We start from the raw sequence: 20395 nt of genomic DNA on the forward strand, positions 1-20395 counted from the left end.
GGTAGTCTGAAGATACATGCAGAAGGTTGGATCCTACGCAACAGCGACGACAGTATCTAGAGAAGGATGGTAATCAAGCAAGGCTTCATCCGGCAGTGAACTTCATGGAAGAACCATTTCATGTAAGCCGGGAGGAATTCCATCGGCCCGGGTATCATAAAATCTTGGTATAAGCCTATTTATTTGTAAATAGAAATGTTATTCTGGTTTTAAGTCCCCCTCCCTCCCTTGCAGTTATATCATGGTTCCATCTATATGTATCTTTATTAATCTTTTTTTTATTAATGATCCGGTAGCAGTTGACGTTTGAGTCTCTTCTTGGAGTGACCAGCCTGTTAAGACCTTTATTTATTCCGTGTTACTTACTAATAGACCCGGGATATAAGCACACCCATAAAGGATTAAACGGCCTGGTCTATCTATTGACCAAAGCCTCCATATATTATTTATATTGTTTGGACTTAGAAAAGACTGAGGAATCTTCAGTAGACTTTTATGAATGGGTTATGACCTTTACTTCAGCCGTAATATATAGATGTAATGATGATGTAGTACGCTATTTTTTTCTATTAAAAATAAGGCCTCCTTTTTTTCAGGGGTGAAAATGTAACTTGCTTCCAATGTATCTTCACATATAAAGTCCAAATTGGTCATGAGTAAGAAGTAGGAAAATATTTTTAGCTTGAAAATCTTGATCGTTTATTGTATTTTATATTTCAAATTCCTCCTCAGTTTTGGATTAACTCGCCAAGCAATAAGCGGGATGGTGGGTATCAAAAAAAAAATTCACTGTATTGTTATTAACCATATCGCGGAATGTGACGCGCGCAATTTTCGACACTAACCTATGATGTTTTCGAATTGATGAATCACCTGTGTAACATTACATTCGCCAAGAAAAGATCCGGTGTCAACTCCTCGAATGCTGTGCATATGTTACTAAAAAGTTGACTTTTTGCCTTTTTTTATATATATAGATAATGATACCAATAGAGTGTCACTAAGGTATTAGTGAAACTCGGTACTGTTATGAAAGATCAGAAGTTTACCTTTTTTCGAAGACAAGCTTCAGCGAAGACTCAGAGTACCTGTCGCCAAGTAGACTGTTAACCGATGTTGCTTCATGAAACTAAAACACAGGTCTGGAACACATTGAGAAATTTAAATGTGAAGCATTTGAGCGAGTGGGGTGCCTCTAAAAATGAAATAGAACTTTACCAAAAATGGTTTGAAAATTTTAGATAATAAGTCTTAGCGTAGGTAACTCCAGAAGTAATCATTTAGCATATTATTGAGCAGCTGTTGCAAACTTAAAATTGCCAATTCCTTGAACTAGTTATTTGCAATATAAATGCTATCAAACAAGTAGAGTTAACGGCTTTCTGTCGTTCCATTTCTTTGATGTTTAAGTTTTGTCAAAGCCGCGGTGTTGTTTTTAGTATTTTTTCTTTTCTATCTCTTTTACTATTGTAATTATAACTCCTAACGGATAAAAGAAGGCTCTATCTATTAACAAGCAATACGGATACCACACTGAGTAAAAATTGTCGTGAAGTGCATTAAAACAAAACTATATTTCCTACCTGGTTAATTGAACCTTTATCCGCACGGAGTGCAAAGTATTTTTTAATCCTAAAGGTGGATGTATACACTGTAGGCTATCATTTCTTTGTTTCTCAGCTTTGCAGAGCTCTAAAAAAGAAATTCTTTGCATCTGACGTCCCGTACGAAACCATTCCCAAGAATTCTCGGGAACAGGGTAAATCATTGTAAATCGCAAGAGTCCTCAGGATTTCTTGACAATTCTTTAGAAAGCGACATGATAGAATTCTCGAAAATTTTCAAGGGGACTATATCGGAAACGGTCAACGAGCAAGTACCATTTAAGTATTCACATTGTCGAAATCTACAGATGTTATTTAATTTGCAGTCATTGCTTTGTGTAGAGTGACAATACCACGTGAGCATAATCTGTAAGGAGAGTTTTTGTTGAACAAAGCATACAAACCGTCATCATTGTTTCGTGTACACATACTAACGGATACTGGCTGCGATTTGGGCTGCCTCGCAACCTTGGCGCTTCTTGGGATTTTTAACTATAATTCCTCGAGCCCGATTGGGCTCTGAGTCAATAGCCCATGAGGCCGAAGGCCGAATGAGCTATTAACTCAGAGGCCATGAGGGCGGGAGGAATAATTGTTTTAATTAGTAAAATCCAACTAGTTGGTCAAAAATACCGAGACAAAACAACTTTAGTTAGCAAAACGCGATTTAGCCGCTATTGTTATGGTTTTCAGAGCCGGCGTTTTTCGCTAATAGTGGGCTATAACATATAGCCTAGTAGTAGCTCAACCAATCAGAACGCAGCATTGATAATAGACCACTAGTTGGATTTTACTAATCAGCGATAGTCACGGCACAAGGAGTCCTGGAAACGTTTAGGGTCGGTTATTTAAACGAAGTCTATCTTAAGCCGCTGTTTAACAAATTAAACGTTTGAACCTCTTCCTTAGTGGTTTATTTTAAGAGGATAAGTGCTTTCTAGTCTACTCCATATGCTTTCATAAAACTGTTCACAATTAATGGTGTTTAGACAAAACCGTTGGGCAAATTGAAAATGGCTTAGAACGCGGTTTTGTTAAACACTGGCTAAACTACTTTTAATTAACTGGCCCTTACTATTTAGAGGGATTCGGATCATGGGAAAGCTTCAAAAACGCAAAGGCACGTGGGAAGGCTCAATAATCGAGACCAATATCGAAAAAAATGTGAAATAACAGTTATAAATTTGTATTTGCGATGTGCTCTAAAAATCACTCTTGAGTTTCTTTAAAAATGGAATCAACAAGGCATTTAACACCAGGAAAGGATTCTCCAGACCTCTATAAATGTTTTTTTCTTTTCATCACAGTCATTTTCCAAAAGATCATATAGTGCTTATTAGCGATGTATGTCCACCAAAGTTTTTCGTCAGAAACTGCTTGTGTTTAAAATTTTCATTTCGGTTTAACTTAAGCCTGATTTTCACTGGCGCATAAACATAAGCATAAGCATAAGCACAAGCACATGTGTAAGCAAGTGCGAACACCGGCGACGTAAGCATAAGCACATAAAGAACGGACATGTTCGCTCGTCTTGTGCTTATGCTTATGACGTAGCTGTGACTAGTGAGAACAGGGTCGGCATAATCACAAGATATCGTCTTCGTCCGCCATCTTGTTTATCATCGGGTTGAGGGGAGCTGGGATCGACAATTGAGTCACTGCAATTCTGTGCGTGCGTGTGTCCTTATGCTTAATATACTTGTGCTTATCGCTTATGCGCTAGTGAAAACCAGGCTTATTTAGGGGGTTCGAACGAACCACCTGAACGACTCCTGGATCCGCCTCATTTGTTATTGAGAGACAAACGAACAAAGCCCGGTCTTGCGGTCAGAGTAGCGTGAAGTCACGTGAAGAAAGGTGTTCGATAGAAATGATTATTGATGTCGTAGTAATGATCTTCACAGAGAACCGAGTTATAATGGAGGTAAAACTTGTCACCCACGCAGAACCTGTAGTGACAAACTTGACAAGCAAAGCAGTCCAGATGGTAGATGTGCTCACGAGCCCGCATTACCATGTCCAGCGGTGGTATTTGTTTAAAACATTGAGAGCAAATCCCAGTAGCACCAAATAGCCTGTAGGAAGGACAAAAATCTTATTTAATACATAGTTAGCAGAGGAGACTGGTTAGGAAACCCTGCAAACATCAAAGTTGAAAACAATGGTGTTGTAGGTTATTTCGGAAGTTCCCTGTTTGTGCACAATCCTTTAGTTTTGTTCACAAAGTGACTGAATAAATTAATGCAATGTTTCTATTGGTCAGTAAGTTCAAAATGATAGGAATGCTATTGAACGTTGTGCACGGTCAGGTCCAAAAAAGCTAACAAAAACCTATAAGAAAGAGTTTCCCAACCATTCCACTTCAATTAACTATATTTATAACAACAACAGCCTTCTTAAAGTATTAACATTCATGAACATTGCTACACCCTTTGGCGTTATGTGAATGGCACTAGATCAACATCTGAAAATTCAGGTAAGTGCTTTAATTTTGCAAATTAACAGGCAACAAAGAAACAAGTTACAACTAATTATGGAGTGACTGGCCACTAAAGAACAAGACACGATAAAAACTTTCGGTTAATGCAAATATGGTAAATTAAAACGTATTTTAAAAAGAAATGTTTTAGTAGTGAGAGATCTAGTGCGAGGATGATGCGGAGAAATTGCAAAAAGACGTTTCCGCGGTCTTAAATTAAGTTTTAAAAAGTGCCTTCCAGTTTTATCCAAACGTGCGGTATTCTCTATATACAATTGGCAAAAAATTAAGAGACAATAAACTAAAGAAATTTTTGCTCTTTATCTTCTACTTGTAAATGGAAGTTCCTCCCGTCTACAAAACAAGATGCCTTAGCTGAGAAGTACAAACCTCAATGTCAGTATTTTTTGTCTGTGTAAATCATTGTCCAGACATTGAGCTCCTAATCCCGCCCGTTGACGTATTCTGCTGAGAGCTGTTTTCCGTCTTAGAAATCTCCTAATCTAATAGATATCGATTTTGCTTTTTAACAAGATTCAGCCAGACTTCACGAAAAGTATGCAAAAAAGAGAAAATATTCGATTAATACCTCATTCTATGCATTTTTTTTTACCACTGGGCGTTAAGCTTACAATGAAGCATTTAACTTAAGGTAGCTCGTTTTTCTTTTAAGGGCTGCAACAAGTAAAAATGATTACTGAAGCCTGGTAATTGTAACAATTTTAAGTTGACAATTTCTTCTCTGCTTAGTTGGCTTAGCTCAGTATGCCAATGTTAAATGACGTCAAACCCTCTGGTCTGGAGGCAGCCCGGGCAGCAAACTGTACTTGCATACCTCAATTGAGTGGAAACATCGATAACCCTACAATAGCTTCTTGCCAATGTTAAATAGTACGTTAACATAGAGAAGAATCCTCACCTGATATAATCTCGTTTACACAGGATTAAGTCTCCTTTGAAGTAAAACTTGAAGCTTAGTTCTGTAAGCTGTGTGCTGCAGTACGAGCATTTCAAACATTCTTCATGCCAAAACTGATCCAACGCTCTCAGAAAAAACTTTCCTTCGATGCTTTTGCAGCACTGTGCACAAGTCTTCCTCGGATTTTCTACTCCTGCTTTTTTGTCTTTTCTCTTGTTTTCATCGCCTAAGTGTAAAGAAGCACTTTTCATTTTAGACAAAGATATAGTCACCTGCATGGTTAGTCTCGAGCGTGCCGTAGTGTTAAGCACGTGTCAGAGGGCGGGCGAAATATACAGTTAAACCTCTTAATTACAGACGCCAAAGAACGCGCCTTACAGAGTATTATTTATCAGTATTAAAGAGGTAGGGATGGCATGAGGTTTGGTAATAATCTTTAAGAACAAGAGAACTGTCTGCAATAGAGAAGTGCCTCATAATGGTGTTATCATTACGGAGAGATTCGACTATAAACCAGTCACCATTTTCCCTTTATATAAATTATTTATTTGTTTACATAACTTACGCAAATCAAGGTGAAAAAAGCACCATATCAAAGCCCAAAGAACTTTTATGAGGGCTCAAATTAGAAATTACGTGAAGTACTATTTTTTTGTAAATGCTTTTATAAAGAGACAATCAGCTGTAAAAAGCAAGGTCACTAGAACGATTTTTAGGGTTTTGAAAATTCCTTTTTTGACCGAACTGTTTGTCAGAGTGAAATTCCTATGTACTTTATAACGATATGCTTTTAATTGGTTCCCACAGGAAAAGAGCTAAAATTTAATTATTCGTAGTTTCAGGTGGTGCAGTTTGTTTTTATTCGTAGATCTTACTTTTAAATGTGTGGATGGACGAATTCGAATAAGATCCCTTTGTTAGTACTGTCATATTAGTGCTATTTGCTTTCTAGCATTTTACAATTTAATGGGATTTGGAAATATTGTCGAATTTTGACTTTTTCCCGTGACTTATGATCCCAGTAAAAGGGCTAAAACAGTTCGAAATGTTCACTATCAGAGCAACAGTGTTTCATCAAGTTTAAAACATGGCGGGCATGATATATACAGTTACTGTAGCTGATTATTTGTACTTAGTTAACCACAACCCTTAGGTTTTGGGTTATTTTGGCAAAAGTCAATCCTAGCCGGATCTTAATCACAAACGGTTGAATAATCTTAAAATTAAAGTTCATACAATGTACTAGCATATAATTATACAAAAAATCAAAGCGCAGTTATTCAAAGGTGGTCTTAAAATCAACTGGTCCATTTTTCGTCCATTTTCCCCAAAATATGGCTCGTGGCTAAATGAAACATCCTTATGTAAACAGATTATTTACATTAAGGGCCTCTGATCGTTTAAGAAGCATTTTATACTGTAAAAAGGTAATGTATACGTATTGCATCGTATTGAATATAAACTGTCTTAGGCAAAATTGAAGTTATACGAAGACAAAACACTCTGCGTTTCTTTAAGACATAAGATTTTTTGAGGCGGACCTTTGTCCTGCACCAAATTAATGTATACATTTTTCAGAGAACGTTTAAGACAGTTGTGTATCAGTCATTCATTAGTGGAAATTGAGAATTGATTGCTTCCGCCATCACTGAATCAGCGAAGCCTTTTATGGAGCGTTTGCGGTTTAGAAGAAACAAACTTCAAGTTAACCATAATAAAGTACACGCTTCAGACGTTCAGTAGACATATCTCGTTTAAATTTGCTTTAAAACTTCACTGTGTTAAGAATCATTAATCACTGTGTGACTGGATTGATGAGCTGCAATCAGTTTGTGAAATGCAATGATAAAGAGAAAATATACAAATAAAACTGAGCACGGTAAAAAGTGACAAATAGCATGATTACACTTACTACTCATTCTTGACAGGTGTAGACTAAGGTCTTGAAACCCTCGCTGGTCTATGACAGAGAGCTTCCCAACCCAATATTCTGAAATCTCGATAAATCAACTTTGCAAAGTGGTTGAAGATCGTGTTTCTATGCACGATGCTCATATACTGAAAGTTTGGATGATCATAATCGTTGTAGACCTGAAAACTCCAGCGTGCTTTCAATGTGTAATGCACACATTCGCCATTTGCAACGAGCAGTTTAATTCAGGACCATCCGCCATAAAAAATGAGGTAACTATAAAGAGATTGAAACGTGGCTCGATGAACAAAATAATCCACACTTATTGCTAATGAACTTTATGTCATTCAAATCACATCAAAACAGGAAGCGTTTTGGCCAGTTCAAAGCAAAAATTAGAAGTTTAACCTCGAGAAACATAATCCAACTTCAATGGCACCAGAGTGGCAAATTCTTCCGGTTAAGGGCGGTGTTTAAAGTGCGCTCTCAGGAAAAAAATAAGCAGTTAGTAATAACTGTAATAAACAATGGTAAAATTAATCTGGTTTGTAACACAAACTTATTGCAAACTTTATACAAGACTTTTTATCGATAAAGATTGACAATGTCTGGAAGTGAGTGAGAAGGCCTCTCATTTCTTGGTTCTTGGAATGGTGTCCTGTATGGGTCACGAGCCAGCGAGTATCTCTCCTCTGGTTAATTGAAGGTGGTATTTACGGTCGGTGAAAACTCGATTCCTGCAATCTAATTAAGGAGCCCCTTTTTTCACGCAAACCTTACCTTATCGAGTGGTATTCTCTTGTTATAGTAAGATGTGAGGGGAGGAATGAGGTCCAGACGATATAACGTACCCTCGTGATAACGAACATAGACTATTTTTCGCAGCCCCTAGGAACTTTCCTCGAGGAAAACTGCCAAGCACCTTTTCCTTTCCTTGTCTCCTCACCTCTCTAGGGGACTTTTTTTAGTGGTATTCAGCTGGGGGTACAGGTATGCTCAGCTTAATGGAAAGCTAGAGGGGGTGGAGTAAAAGAATAGGGTAAGCGGTAGCAGGTCAGGAGTAGGAGATGACAGTCACAGGGAACAAAAGAACGAGGGTTGATATCAGAAAAATCAATACAACTACGAAACAAAATTGGATGTTCTTGACGAACAAACGGGTTTTCATCAGTTTTTACAAATAACCATGAAGGCTTGTAACTCTATCTGCGGAAATTAGGCAGGAAAGCAGGGAAGGGACCAAAGACAATGCGTAGTGACCTTCACCATGAGGATGAATAATAGCATATAACATATCCTTGATACAAAGGAAACGATACCAAGATTATATCATAATTGTATCAGATTCCTATCTGTCATGCCCCTAGGGCGGTCATTGAAATACGTCTCTTCTTTGAGGGGCCAAGTTACGAACTGACGGCTATCCTCGTGAAATAAACCCTGGACCCCGGGTTGGTTTTCATTCCCGGCTCCGGTGGGATGTCAATAGGCTACTTTCGAATTGTCAAAAATTCATACTTGACTCTGAGGCTGAAAGAAATTAATTGACCCGGAATCTCAACACAATCCCTCCGGCTCGCACAATGCAAGGGGAAATGAGGAAAAGACGAAGTAAAATCAGTTGATGACTGTATTATTTACTAAACTGTTAAATCCTATTTTTGCAATCCTATTTTTGTTGACCGAGGTCTGAATCTGTTACTTATATACTAACAACACTATCGTATCCAGAGGCCTAAGGACTCTTGGTCTACGAGTGGCCTAAGGAAGGTATGTTTTAGTAACCCTTAGACTTCCTAAAAGTCCTTCGCTGTTGCCGCCCCTTTTGCGCCCTTGTCCTAATAATGATTCACAGCTCGAGCTATGGCAAGTCTAGTACCTAATTGTCTACTGCGCCTATACAATAGAGCCTTCCTGTATACTAATAAATGTATTCCTGCATTTTAATCGATATTTCCTGTTTATATATATGTCTTTTCGTTTATCTAGTTATCAAAAGTAATACGGATCAGTTTAATTCTATTGCACATCATGGCACTGACCACTGGACGAAAAAATGGATTTGTACAAATTTGCTCTTTGCAAATATATCGCAAGTTTTGGGCAAAGACGGTAAATGCCACATTTGAATACCAAAAAACAGGACGTGTAATAAATTATTAGGCAAATGTGGCCATTTACCATCTTTGCCCCAGAATAGCATGCAGCCGACGACAACGACTACGACACTGAAACGCCTCACTAAAAAATGAATGCGCGTTCTCTTATACTCTTATTTGTTAATGTAGACCAATTTTGCTTGAAACTGTTAAAGTTTCTATCCAAATTCAAAAGAGAAAGGAAAATTCGTCGCCGTGTGTTCTCATCCTCCATTATAACGACGCCGTATTAGCGAGTCTTATGTCCGCGTTAGTCACCGTCGTGCATATGACGTCAAAGAAATGTACAAAACAGTGTGATGCTCTTCAGGGTCGTTGTTTTCATAAAAAACCAATTGATTTTCAATGTTTTTTAATACCAAACTGGTCGTTGTGCTTGCTGAAGCTTCCTAATGTTATTCAAAGTATCCTGTCTACTTACAAATGTCTTGCTACAAATGCACCAATCAGCGAAATTGCATAGTAGTACGATAACTTCGCCCTGACGGGCTCATTCGTTTCCTGATTGGATTGTGCGAATTTTATGTCTTCTTTGACAACGCTAAATGCGCTCCTACAGTTCGGGACGAAGTGCCGCTCAAGTTTTGCTGACTTTAGATGTGATGATGCAATTGATTGAAAAAGCTCGACAGGTCATAATAGTCCGCTTCACAGAGAACAGTGTTGAAATGGAGGTAAAACTTGTCACCCACACAAAATCTGTAGCGGCAAACTTGACAAGCAAAGCAGTCAAGATGGTAGATATGCTCACGAGCCCGCATTACCATTTCCAGCGGTGGTATGGTCTTCATACATAATGAACATACTCCAGTGGCCCCGAACAATCTGCAAAAAAACAAAGCGTAATGACAGGAATATTTCACTCACATTTTTCTAACCTTTTTTACTGCCAATAGTAGCCGAAATAAAATCTAGAGACCAAAAATAATAAAAAGTGATGCAAAAAACAAAAAGTATTACGCAGAAGTAATACAGAAGAACTTTCACAGAATTGTAAATAGGAAGCAGTGCTGAAAAAGGGGAAGGAACGTTCCCCACTTCATTGAAAATGTGTAATATAAATGTGTAAACGTAAATATCATATTATCCACTCCCCTCAGGGCTTTTCAGGGATAATTTACAACACTGGTTGGGGGAGACTGCTGCTGTTGCCAGACTGCTTAAGGTGCAGTTTACAAGTAATGAAGGAATCAGTAATGATGCCCCCATACATGAGTGTGAAAGTGAGATAGACCACTACACTGGGCACTACGTGCCCTACTCTTTACGAAGAGTGTGTGGGTTCTTTAACGTCCCACAGATTTTTTTTTTTTTATTACATGTGCAAGGGCTTGTGAGACGGGGCCTACGGTTTATCGTCCTTATCCGAGAAGACTTCGCACCACTTCCTGCTACTAAGGTTAAACCTAGCTAGTAAGGACAACGAAATGTTGATATTAGAAAGGCGTCCGCATTACAGCGATGGGAATTGCATGTATACAGTTGGTTATATCTTTGGGATCGTCAAGAACTGTCCGTATTATAGATGTGGTGATTTTATAGTGTTACGTGATCGTATTGTGTCCGTATTACAGATACGGGAAATGCACGCAGCTGGGGTCTGTGGGCCACGAAGAGCTGTCCGTAATAAAGTGGTGTCCGTATTATAGATGTGATGATTGTATTACATTAGGTGATTATATATTGTGTCCATATTATTGGGCATTGAATGCAGTTTTGTATATCTGTGTACCAAGAGAACTGTCTTAAATGGAGAGATGTCCGTATTATAGGTGTGGTGATTGTATCATATTAGGTAATTATAATATGTTCATATGACAAATATGGCGATTGTACGCGGTTTTGTATATCTGTGGGACTCCTGTGGGACTAAGAGAACCTGTCCGTGATAGAGAAGTGTCCTTATTATAGAGGTGGTGTCTGTTTGAAGTTTGGTATATCTGTGACCACACAGCGGGAGAACTGCCCGTAATAGTAAGGTATCCGGAAAGCCAGGTGCGACTGGAAAAAGTCACGGAAAGGCTATATTTTACGTGCTACCAAAGGAATTGAGCCACACCACCTGCACTTTTTTAAACATAATTTTAGCATGTGGCAGGAAATCACGTTTCTGTCGGGCAAAACAAAAGAACCGGCAATCCCGGATGTTATGAATAACCGAGGTACCGCGGAATACAATCGGGGTGGGCTGGCTCTTCTCTCTTTCTTCTACTGGGATTTAAGGCCGTTACGGTTCAGCTACTTAAACAAGTAGTCCTCATGAGCTTTAGTCACTGCAGGCGCTCTCCTATCTATTAATTCATCTGCATTAGCCACATTTCAAGACTTATGGGAAAGAATTAAGGTCTCTTGAATGGTTCTTGCCCCTCTTTTCGAACGCCTGTCAGTACATCATAATTGAACACTTTGTTTCTTAATCTTTTCGTTGAGGGAAACGTAGCCAAGTCTTTAGCCTCCTTGTGAGGTCCATAAGCTGTGGTTGAACCTAAAATAGTGTTCTACATCTCATGGAAAAATAAACTTTCGATAAGTAAAAATAATGCACTTTTAAAAGGTCTGATAAGAGACCGTAAGAGGTTCAGTGTATGATAATATTTTTTCTTGCTAAAGTTGTTAATATCGATTGAGCAATCTTTTAATTCTGTCCGAAAACTGATACAGCCAGAAGCCATAAATATTTACCGTTTCATTTCATGACAAATGATTAAGCTGTTTTTTTTCTTTTTTGTGGATATTATTACCGATGATACACGGCTTTAGCTAGTTCCTGACAAAGCAGTTAGTTTGATTGATGCTTTTGCTTTTTTGTCTCCTCGAGTGCCAAAGTATAAAAGCAAGTTCATGAACGTTACATAATCTCCCCAGCAATTCAAACGTCGTTTAAACAACGTCCAAGCAAAAATAAGTGAAAAATTAGAAAATAAAAATAAGGATTTTGTTGATTTATTCTGTACATCTATTGTCATATATTAATTAAGGATCGTGATAGCCGGATATTTTATTTCAAAGTGCACTTGGAGATAGCCCTTGTTTTTCCTTTAGTAACTTCTTTTACTTTTGTTTCTATGCCAAGGTCACAGAGACATTGTATAACAATCGGCTAGGATGGGTGTTCTTTCTTGGTGATCAAAAAAGAAAAAAAAAAAATGAAAACAATGTCAGGAGATCAAGGTTAATAGCCTTCTCGATATGCATACATGGCATCTGGTAGGGATGTTCTTTAGGAAGAGGAGTTTGTCATAATACTTACTAGGCTGATGAGGTGATTTGAAGAAGCTATGACACGTTTCTCTCTGCTACCTCCACTAAACAGTAACACAATGTTTTTTATACTTGAAATAACCAGGATGGAAATGGTTCACCTGAGAAAAGTGGGCTAACTTCTTTGAGTTCAACTTTTGTCGTGTTTCTCCCCAAGTAAGGGAATTTGGATTCCGGAATCCGGTAAATTTTTTGCATCGGAGAAGTGGAATCCGGGACAATTTTGCTTGTGGAGTCCGGAATTCTTGGCTTTGGAATCCGAAAAACTGCTCAAGGAATCGCGAATCCCACTAATCCCACTGATCCGATAACAAAGGGGCTCAGTTCTCCCCCTTCTAACTTCGCTTCAAAAATGTGAAGGTGAACTACTCACCATAGCATTAAGTGAGCCCCTTAAAAACGCTGACTAAAGGAATAGCACATTTGTCTGATTAGAACTGGGATTTTTACTTCCAGTGATCCAACAAGGCACGTTGGAGTGACAAATTCCACCAAATGAGTTTTGTAGTTTAAAGATAAAATGCGGATTACATGTTCGTTCATGGTCTTTGCCCTTATAACTTTTGTAAGATAAGAAATATGTCATTGAAGGGCTCGAATAAGGAGATAACCAGGCCTTCGACTAGGCCAAAATTCACTGGGTACTAGCTAGTCCCGTTTCTCTATAGCTAATTAAAGGTCACAGTACAAGTTCTTCATGGCTAGCTTCAAAATGTCCTTGCGTTTACCAGCCTTGTTCATTCTGGCTCGCATTGGCTGGAAAATAAGCATGAGGCTTTCAGAATAGCAAAAAAAGCAGCATTTCATTATGCTGAAAGCAACAGCAACAATTAACAACAACAAAAATTGCGTATTATTCCGACATTATTCCTTCCTTTAATGCCTGATGTTCCAGGCATAGAATTATGCTCAAGTTTATGCCGGCAAAATTCGACAGACCTAATGGTGTGTTGTGGGTTTGAGTCTTGAGAATACCCATCTCGGTGCTCTTCTAGGGGTTGTTCATGAAAAGAGAAAAGCAAACCACCCTAAGTCCCAACGACAAAAATACAGTCCAACTTCTGTTACGCTTGGCACGATACAGACATTTCTCTACTACGGGCAGTTCTTTTGTTACCTAATTTGACAAACTTTATCAGTATTCACCTCCATGACAACAGAATCAAGTATAATGAGAACAGCAGTTTCGGTTCCTTTGAATAATAAACAGGAAGTCCAAAAACAATTACGACTCTCTCAGGAAAATTTTACCTGTAATGAAGCGAATAACGCTCTGTTCCATTGAAATCAATTTTGAAAAGTAGCAATGAATATATTAACGATCCGCAGGCCTGCCATCCGTTAAACTGTTTGAGGATGCCTTTTTGATAGTGCTCGGGAAAGAAAGGGATTAGTTTAGTCCGGCAGACTGCGGAGCTACATAACACCTCCAGCCAGGATAATTTTGAGCATTTGACATTATTGTGCCGCCACAGTAGGTTTTATGGGTGATGCCGGAAGGGAGATACTCGATTTCACGAGCATAATCCGATAGATGCTAGATATATTTCAAGTGAACTCTTGGAGGGAAGGAAACTGCCAAACATTGTTTCGAAACGTCATAATGACAGAACTTGAAAAATTTACGTTCCTAACTTATTAGTAATTCCCCGAATGACTTGGACGATTTGCGATCATTTCCCTCTCCTGACAAGAAGGAAGTCGGGGTTCGGCGCATGAGCTCAGTCATAAAAACCTCGTAAATAAGTCGTATCCTGAGTTAATCTTTACATCGGCGCATAAACGTCTAACTGGGCTTTTCTCCTCACTAGGAAATAGCCTTTGCTTCTTTAAACGCATTGACAGAGGATTCAGCAGTTTATAATCAACAAACGTACGTTGAAGCTATCTTGTTGATCGGAATTAAATAGCCCATCTCTCAAGTCCCTTCAACAACACTCGGCAACGTTCAACACGATGAAGCAGCGTATTTCAACATTGAAATTGGCGTTTCTTCAACACTGTTCAAGATTTTTTGAACAACGCCGACTAATTAAGAAATGGTAGATCGACAAAACGTCTCTTAAGCGTGTTTATTTGGTTTGGCTAGTAGATTTCTTTGACAAATTTAGAACACCTACATCCGGTTGCCGTTTTTTTGTCATTCCCTTCGGAAACTTTATTTTTCTCTTTTTCTCGTCTTCAATTTGAGACACACCTGCGACGATATCCGGGGTTTTTGAATTTATCAGTTTTAAATTTTGATCAGTAATACGATAATAATGTAGCAGCTGGACCAACAGGCAGAAATACCTATTGTTTTCTCACTGCCTTCGATGACAATAAAATCAAAACGTAGCGTCAAACAAAAGAAAGATCGTCCCGTTAAAATGACGTAACGATGTGATCAAGAGTTAACTCACGGCAGTAATCCAGATTTGTAACAATTTTGAGTGCTTCTTCCCATGTTTGAGTTGTGAATAAGTTCCGCAAAAAGTACCTTCAGTCACATGATAATAATGTGCCGTTTACGATATATACGGGAACTTTCGTCAGGCCTAGAGACATTGGACAGCAACTATTCATGAATTGGTTGCTCAAAAAGTACTTGTTTTGAACCCGCAGTGGCTTATTTATAAACAGCTTACTTACAGTTTCATCGATTAGGTTTCACTGGCATCTGTGCATGTCATACACACGGGAATATTATAGCTTGGACGAATATTTTCTCGGCTCAAACATCTGTCTCTTTGACGCGCGCAACTGTAAGTTTTGTAAATATTTTTGCCCAACACTTTCACTAAAGATCTCAGATCGCTATCAACTGAAAATAATATTCTCCTTCCTTTGTTTGTGAATCAAGGAAGCAGGCCCTTGAGGATGCTGAAAGGCCGGTCTCCCGATCAGGCAAGAGTGGATGAAGGACCTTTGTATCCGCTCTTGCCTCAGCATGGTCGCCTGCGACGGGCAAATTACGAGCGCTCTTAAACGAGAAAATGAAGGAAATCCGTTCGGCCCCCCTTTAGTTTTCGCCGTGATTGCTCACGCTCTCGACCGACTAGGAAGCAACCTTAAAACGCCCTGATAGTAGTCTAAATCATAACAGCAAAGAAAGCGGAGCTCTCACCTGATGTAGTCTCGTTTGCAAAGAATCAAATCTCCTTTGAGGTAAAACTTGAAGCTCAGATCTGTCAGCTGGGTGCTGCAATAGGAGCATTTTAGACATTCCTCATGCCAAAACTGACCCAAAGCGCGCAGCATAAACTTCCCCTCGATCTCCTTGTTGCACTGTGCACAGACCTTTAGCTCTCTCGGCTTTCCCTTTTCCATCTTGTCATGAAGGTTGTTTTTGTCTCCTATCAGTGAGATGTGATCGTTCATTAGCATGTTTGTTTCTGTACATGCAATAATACATGTACCACGCCTCAAAGTTTCTCTCCTACTGCTCGAGCTGCAGCACTAGCCTAAAGTCTTCTCTTCGAAAGAAATCGTACGAATTGAAACTGACCAGAGCTAATCGCGTAATTGATTAATTGTTCGCCGATTGTAAAACTGGAATTTTTGTTGAGATTTTGGAGAATTTCTTGAACAAAAATTCCAGCCAGTTCATGAGACTTCTTAAACTTATTATATCTCGGAAGGTATTGCCTAACGGCGGGGTGGTCACGTTACGTTTGTTTCAAATTTGATGAAAGCTTTCAGTTAAGCTCCTAATCTAGGATTTTTTTTTATCCCTGCACGGAACAATACCGGAAAAACTCTTGACCCTCTCCGTCTTTATGAAAATTATGCAGTTTAAACTTTACCTTCGTCCATATTAAAATGTTGTTTCCCTATGCCTTATCGTTGGGCATTCCACGGATAAGATCATGCAGTTGGTAACATTTTTGTTCATTCAGCAAATATATATAAGAATATATATAAATGAAATTATAATAAATTCATCTGTGGAATTTTCCTTTTTCTCATAAATCTGCGAATGATTATTTTAATTTGTGACGCAGCCATCAAGCGTGTCATAATTAAGCGGTCTAACATATAACTCTTTAAAAGCCATGTAGTCTTAGAACGAAATAACTTGAGAATGCAGATTATCGACTCCGATCCTCGTGCATTTCTGTCTTAATTCCTCTAATACTAATTTTCAAGTTAAAGACCTGATTTCGGATTTTAACCAATTGAGGAAAGCCATTAGTAAAAATTTATTCATCGTTATTGCATATTGAAAGCTGAGCGTCGACACTTCCGTTTTTATGCCTTCGTGTTACGTGGTCGTTATGATCAGCCGTGCAGTATTCCGAACCGTGCGCTCAACTCTCTTGTAAATGTTGGAAATAGTTTACAAAATTCTTCAACATTAATTTCAAAATTTAGCGTAAAATTATTAATAGGCCCTAAAGAAATAACGAGTTAAAAATATTGAATACTTAGCTCAGTCAACTCACCCATATCTCTCTGTATTATCGGCCCAATGATTTGCAACACACTGAGTGCAGCTAGTGTTACAAAATGTTGCCTGACTTAACAAATTGGCTTGAATAAAATATTTCAGGATCGTATTTCCCAAAGCAAAATATTTGGATTTAAGTAATCTTCGATCTAAAATCAATTGTATGCTTTCAAATTGAATAACAAGCACTGGAAGTGAGGATTCGAAGCTTAGTTTTTCCGCATTCATGTTTAGTTCTTGCATTGTGGTAGATTTGTTTTTTAAAGGTCCAATAAGTTAACCACCACAGACTTAAAAATTCACGCAAAGTTTATAGAAAGGAAACTTGCATTTGCATCTCCGGAAAAATGGTCTGACTTTCAGAGACTCAAGGTTCGCCCGGTTTTCTTGGTCAAAGGGCGCGAGTCTCGATCACTGATAAATCTCGAGTCCGGGGCTACTGTAGACTGGAATGATTTTGTAAAATACCTCTTGAAGTACTCATAAAACAAGTGCCTGGAAATGAATTGTACGTATTTTTGGCAACTTCTTGGTCTTCCCTTCCCTATCATTAACACCAACCACACGCATCTTTGACAGTGGATCGGTTCAGGGTACGCTAAAACGCATTTGTTCGGCTAACGTGGAAGTGCAGCAGATAATTCGGCAGCTCCCTATTGAAAAAAAAAAACTGACAAACAACAACAACTTTCGTACTAAAGAATTTTGTTACTAGTAATTAATTATAACATGGCCTTTTAAACTTTTAGATGAGCCATCCTAAAATACGGTTGGCTCTGAGCTGATAAGGATATCTATTTTAACCGGGTTACAAGACAAAGAAGATTTTCTGAAGGTTTTTGTGAACTTGGCGCGCTGAGCGCTAATGAGATCTGGAGTCACGTGTTTTGCTGGATCATTATCAAGAAAAGGCGAAAAAGGAAATTCCTATCTTGATATATAACAATAAATAATGTGGTGGATTCTTATTTGAAAATAGAACAGAATAGCAATGGAAGAAAACCTGGCTTCCGAAAAGGACACTTTGAGAGACAGAAACATGTAATCATCAATTATGTACGGTCAGCTACCAAGCTTAAAATAACTCCCTAGTAAGATCAAATTCAGTTTAGAAGAAACTTTCTCAATTTAACAACACCCGGCGAGTGTTCAAAAATGCTTTCGAAATAAAGCTAAATAAAGTTTAAATTTTTCTTTTCTTTTCTAAGGAAAAAAAACTTTGAAAGCAGGACATCTAGTTACTGTGATTTTGTTACGCGCGGGAAGAATCATTAAATGGCGTCCAGAATATAATTGAACTTTTTCTGTTTGTATCCAGATTGTTAAAGATAGAAGCTCGAACCTGAAAAAGCAAGGTTAATCCCAAGTGTCTATTTTATCTTTCTTTCCTTGAATAATTAGTGACAAGTCCCAATTTGGCCACTTGCCACCCACTAGCATTCCAGTCGAAGCTTAAAATCTTGGTCAAATTTTAGAATTGCATGTAATGAAGAAGCCCCCCCGGGGAGGGGGGTTACGCTACTCCCTGTGATTTCCTATAAGGGGGAAGTTCCGTCCGGCCGAAAGAGGGTACTAGTTTTTCTGGATTCAGTATATAAAAGGGTAGGAACTCCGCTAGCTTGAGTCACGAAAAATGGTACATATAAAAACAGAAGGGGCTGGACCTCGGGGCAGAGCTTACCCGTACTAAACGTTGTCGAGCAGGGGGAGGAGAAGGGGGAGGAGCAAATAGAGAAATAAAGTCCTGAAAACTCGATTATTTGCGGTTGAAAGACACTGTAGTTTTTACGACAAGATGATCACTATTACACAGGAATAATCCAACAAAAAACAATGTGTGGGTAACGAGTTCTCGACGCCTTTTGATGAGAAAAATATTCTGTTGCAGGATTGGAAAATTTTGCAAATTTCTTGCCCGGCCAACTACTAAAAGGAAAAGGAGCATTTTTATCGATTTTTTCAAAGTATGGAGTGAACTAAGACAGCGAAAATGGGCTTAATATGAAACAGAGTGGGCAGGGCAGAAAACTCCCTTCAAAGAATCGAACTACCCCTCTGGAGGAAATTGTTTTAAAAAGATATTTTTATCCATTTTATTGGTTTACAATGTTCAGACATAAATATTAACTTTAAAAGAGGGGCGTCCTGCTTAGTTGGCGATAAAAGCAAACTTGTGGTGGATTAAAAAAATGCTTTCAATAAACTTGTTGGCATGTCTGACCTAAACTTTAAAGGTGACATTCTTCTATTTTGAGGGGATAGTTTTATCGAGATTTTCATTGCAAAAAACGGAATTCGATTGTTAATGTTCCCGAATCATTACGCTGTTCATTACCTTGTGTGAGAGTGGTCTCTCGTGTGGTTTAATTCGTATCTAAGAAGAGATCATCCCGTGAGTACGCGTGCGGGCTAAATCTATATCGTAGTAGCTCAGAGACTCAAAAATTAAACCTAAATAAAAAACATCACAAAACGCTTCGATACCTAATCTGCACTGTTGGTGAGATGCATTTATTTTCCATTTTAAGTGGGGTGGATTACAAGAAGGTATTTTCGGCCAGGTGTTTCCGTTTTTAAATTCAGCTGTTCCTATTTCCGCTTCGCGTTGCCGGTTGTCTTAACAAACCAAAATAAGCAGCTTAAGAATGCTTACGTGTTCGCTGATAAATAGCTTCTCTGGAAGCACAAGCTTTGCGTTTTTCGTTTCTCCTGATAGAAGATTTTATTTTCAGGAGGAATAATTCACTCACCTGTAAATTTTCAAGAGATACTCCGCATGAGTTATGGTAAAATCGAAGTATATACATTTGCCGGGTCCTTGTCTCATTGAGCTGCGAATAAAATCATTATACCTCCGACATTTTTTAACAGCCAAAAATAGCATTCATTAAAGGCTGGTGGTCGTTCCTTTCAGCATTTCTATTGTCGTTTCTAAATTGGTGTAATGGCCTCGCTATCGGCTACAGCTGTTCACGTCTAGTGTGAAAAACAGTACGTGCCTACAGCTGTGTATATTAGGAGAGCTGCCGACCTCGTTTCACTATTATTAGTTTTTTTCACGGTTATTCACTCTCATTGTCAACTAAAAGTCCTTTCATCTAGACAAACAGAGCTAAAATGACTTCTGGTGGTATAATCGACTTGGTTTTTAAATTTCACAGGTGATTGATCTGCATGGTATGGTCAGAAATACAGTGAAAACTGGACACTCTTGATGTTCCGCCGTTATCTGTAGAAAACGAGGTGCTTTGAAATGCTATTGCAGTTCCTAGTAGTTTCAATCTTTTTCAGTAAAAAAGTGTGTGAGGACGATTTATAACGCCTCTTTATCAAGAAACGAAACTGTAACTTCCAAACTTGGCAAGTTAATTCCCCGTTTGCACATCTCCCATGATACACCCTGTTTGCGCCCCCCGCCCCTTCCTTTCCAAATTTTGCATAACCTTTGTTTTTAATTTCTCCTTGGTGTTACAGAATTCTTTAAATAGAAAATGGGCAGATAAAAACAGTCCAAAGCAATTCTTATGGATAAAACTGACGTGAAACTAACTGATTAGTGTAGGTATATAAGAAAAAAAAACGGCAGGTACAGCGCATCCCGCTTTACGGACTCCTGATTATATACGGACACC

At 38.5% G+C, this 20395-nt stretch overlaps 2 protein-coding genes across 2 annotated transcripts; both read right to left on the bottom strand.

Moving 5' to 3' along the window:
• Positions 1-2508: 2508 nt before the first annotated feature.
• Positions 2509-7114, bottom strand: LOC140948269 (LIM domain only protein 3-like). Its single transcript, XM_073397500.1, has 3 exons — positions 6915-7114; positions 5003-5228; positions 2509-3679 (listed from the first exon to the last, which is right to left on the bottom strand). The coding sequence occupies exons 1-3, from the start codon at positions 6919-6921 to the stop codon at positions 3448-3450; spliced, it is 465 nt and encodes a 154-aa protein (XP_073253601.1). The 5' UTR covers positions 6922-7114; the 3' UTR covers positions 2509-3447.
• Positions 7115-8526: 1412 nt separating this feature from the next.
• LOC140947811 (LIM domain only protein 3-like) lies at positions 8527-15959 on the bottom strand. Its single transcript, XM_073397011.1, has 2 exons — positions 15441-15959; positions 8527-9898 (listed from the first exon to the last, which is right to left on the bottom strand). The coding sequence occupies exons 1-2, from the start codon at positions 15698-15700 to the stop codon at positions 9667-9669; spliced, it is 492 nt and encodes a 163-aa protein (XP_073253112.1). The 5' UTR covers positions 15701-15959; the 3' UTR covers positions 8527-9666.
• Between the last annotated feature and the right edge of the window lie 4436 nt (positions 15960-20395).

Source organism: Porites lutea, chromosome 9, assembly GCF_958299795.1.
Source record: "Porites lutea chromosome 9, jaPorLute2.1, whole genome shotgun sequence".
Taxonomy (NCBI): domain Eukaryota; kingdom Metazoa; phylum Cnidaria; class Anthozoa; order Scleractinia; family Poritidae; genus Porites; species Porites lutea.